The following is a 2,628-nucleotide window of genomic DNA, read 5'->3' as shown; positions in this document are numbered from 1 at the left end:
CTATATTGTAAATATTTAGGTTTGTGTGAAAGATTCTCTCTCTTTTTAAGGAGAACATTTTAGACTGATTACATTTATGTTTTGTTGTAAAGTCCATGAACAGAGTCCTCAGATGCTCTCACCTTAAAAAGGATTTTGATCTGATTAAAGTTGTGATCAGTGTTGATGATGGTGTCATTTAAAGTGAGTTCATCAACAGTCGTCATATCTTGTATACAGTAATTAGCAGCGCAAACAAACAAATAAACAACCCAGTCAATCACTAAACCCCGCCTAAATTTAAATGCAGAAGACCGATAACGAGGGACTGATGGGAGGAGGGGCTGCTAATGTACGTGTGTGTATGTGTGTTTGCAGGGGGAGGGGGGTCCAACAAAGTAACCGCATAAATGACGCTTGCAGACAGTACCTCACTCCAGACTGGCTTGCGGGATTTTCGTAGTAACTTCACATTTAAAACTTCTGCAACCCAAGGATTTCAACAAACGCAATAATGACTTCACCGGTTTACTGCGCGCTCTTTCTGTTAATAGCAGTCGTTCTCCCACTGTCTTTTGCGTTATCGGGAGAATACTGTCACGGCTGGACGGATTCCTTCAACTCTTGGCACCGGGGATTCCAGTGTCCGGAGCGCTTCGACGGCGAGGACGCGCGCTACTGCTGCGGAACATGCGTGCTCAGGTACTGCTGTACGTACGCGGAGGCGCGCCTCGATCAGAGCACCTGCGACACCGGATCAGAATCTGAGAACACGGACGACGTGAAAATGACAGAAAGCGGTGAGTATTTATATAAACTTGCATAATTTATGTTTTTATCGTAGTGTACAAGTCATTTAAGGAAACACATTTTTTTTTCAATTTCATTTCAATTGAATGAACTAATTTATTTGCCACTGCTACCTCAGTGCATTTATTCTATTCAAATGTGCCTTTACACACTGTAAAAAAAAAAAAAAAAATTGTTGATTTTTGTTGGTTTAACTTAAAAAAGTAAGTAACCTGGTTGCCTTAAAATTTTGAGTTGATTGAAATTAAAAATTTGAGTTGATACAATGAAGGAAATTAGTTTAATAAATAGAAACTCAAAATATTTTTGTATCTGAACCACATACAAAATTTGATAAATCATGAAAATATCACAGTTTCATTGCGTCATCAGAAAAAAACACACACAATTACCCAATATGCTTACAAAAGCTTTAAAAAATATTTTAATAAAGGTTGTCAAATCTCAAAAAAATGTTCATTGTATTAACTCAAAAAATTTAATTTCAATGAACTCAAAATTTTAAGGCAACCAAATTTTAAGGCAATTATTTATATTCTAAATTTTTTTTACAGTGCAGCAACAAAATAAAATATAATAAAATGCTATAATGTCTTGAAGTACATTTTAACTTGTTTTTTCCTTGTCCAAAAGCATATTAAAATACCTAGACATGATTATTCAGATATGTTGTTTTTTTTCCAAGAAGAATTTAATTTAAGTTTATTTTGGCATTTTTCATTTCACCAATTCCTGAGATGCAATTTTTTTATAAACCTCATGTTTTATCTCTCTTCCTCTCCAGTTCCAACATATCTCCCATTTGTGATTGTGGTGAGTGCATTCCTGTCTTTCGTTCTGGTCGGTGCTGTTGTGTCTATCTGTTGCTGCCAATGTGTGAAACCCAAAGCGAGCGAACGGCTAACAGGGCCATCCGCTGCTCAGACCAGCCTGTTGGAGTCTGGAGGACCCTCTGTGGACAGCTCAACCCCATCCCGCACCTCCACTTCAGGCTCCTCCATGACAAACGCTCGCCCTCCACCATCTGAACTCAGCGTTAACCTCTACGGCCCGATGGGAAACCCATTTCCATCTTCTCAGTCGCAGCAGTATGTTCCTCCAGTCCCCCAGGGGGCGCCACAGTTCTATCAGCCCTACATTAATTACGCTCTCCCCCCGGAACGCAGCATGCTGATGGCCCCAACGTTCATAGACGGGCGTTCTGCATTTGGGCAGGTGCACGGGCAGCCTTTTCCACAGGCCCCCATGCACACAGAGCCCATCTATCCCACTGTCACTGTCTAATGATGTTTATAAAGGTACAACTGGACTTTAAAACTCGGTGGGGCTACACAAAGAATAGGAATGTCTTGAACATGTTGTTTTTGCTGTCTCAGATGGCTCCCATAGACATTTTCTTTACCCACACAGACAGTCATGACTGACGTCATGGTTGGTACCTTTTGATGATCTATTAATGCTTCTCATAGGAGTGTATTTGCATGAACACGTGATTGTTTGCTCAGCAATCACTGATTGTAATGTTATTTATAACAGATTAGAGAATAAATTTATTTTCACAGGAAATTAGACTCCCTTTATTTTTTTACACAAAACTATGAATATTTCAAGATGTGTGTCTGTGTCAATCTACTTTTAAAAACAAAGGTTCTTTATTAGCACCTGTGATTCTATGAATAACATATGGAACCTTTCCATTACACATTTTATAGTGGGAAAAAGTTTCTTTAGGTTTTTTTTAAAGAACGCTTCTTTCACTGAAAAATGTTTCTTCTATGGTAAAAGCCATTTTAGAACCTTTATTTTTAAGACTGTAGGATAATAAGCTATGTGAAAATA

General features: G+C 38.5%; 1 protein-coding gene across 1 annotated transcript; it reads left to right on the top strand.

Moving 5' to 3' along the window:
- The first annotated feature begins 228 nt into the window (after positions 1-228).
- Positions 229-2,343, top strand: shisa2a (shisa family member 2a). The gene is made up of 2 exons (XM_067440243.1): positions 229-779; positions 1,574-2,343. Exons 1-2 carry the CDS (start codon positions 494-496, stop codon positions 2,071-2,073), a joined length of 786 nt encoding a protein of 261 aa, XP_067296344.1. The 5' UTR covers positions 229-493; the 3' UTR covers positions 2,074-2,343.
- Positions 2,344-2,628: the final 285 nt, after the last annotated feature.

The sequence above is a fragment of the Pseudorasbora parva genome, chromosome 3, assembly GCF_024679245.1.
Source record: "Pseudorasbora parva isolate DD20220531a chromosome 3, ASM2467924v1, whole genome shotgun sequence".
Taxonomy (NCBI): domain Eukaryota; kingdom Metazoa; phylum Chordata; class Actinopteri; order Cypriniformes; family Gobionidae; genus Pseudorasbora; species Pseudorasbora parva.
The sequence above is the reverse complement of the archived record's forward strand: the minus strand, read 5'-3'. Positions and strand labels throughout refer to the sequence as shown.

Excerpts from the sequence above, each read along its gene's own strand:
- shisa2a (XM_067440243.1), top strand. The coding sequence starts at position 494 with ATGACTTCACCGGTTTACTGCGCGCTCTTTCTGTTAATAGCAGTCGTT. Across the intron at positions 780-1,573 it reads CGTGAAAATGACAGAAAGCG|TTCCAACATATCTCCCATTT; the intron begins GTGAGTATTTAT and ends CTTCCTCTCCAG.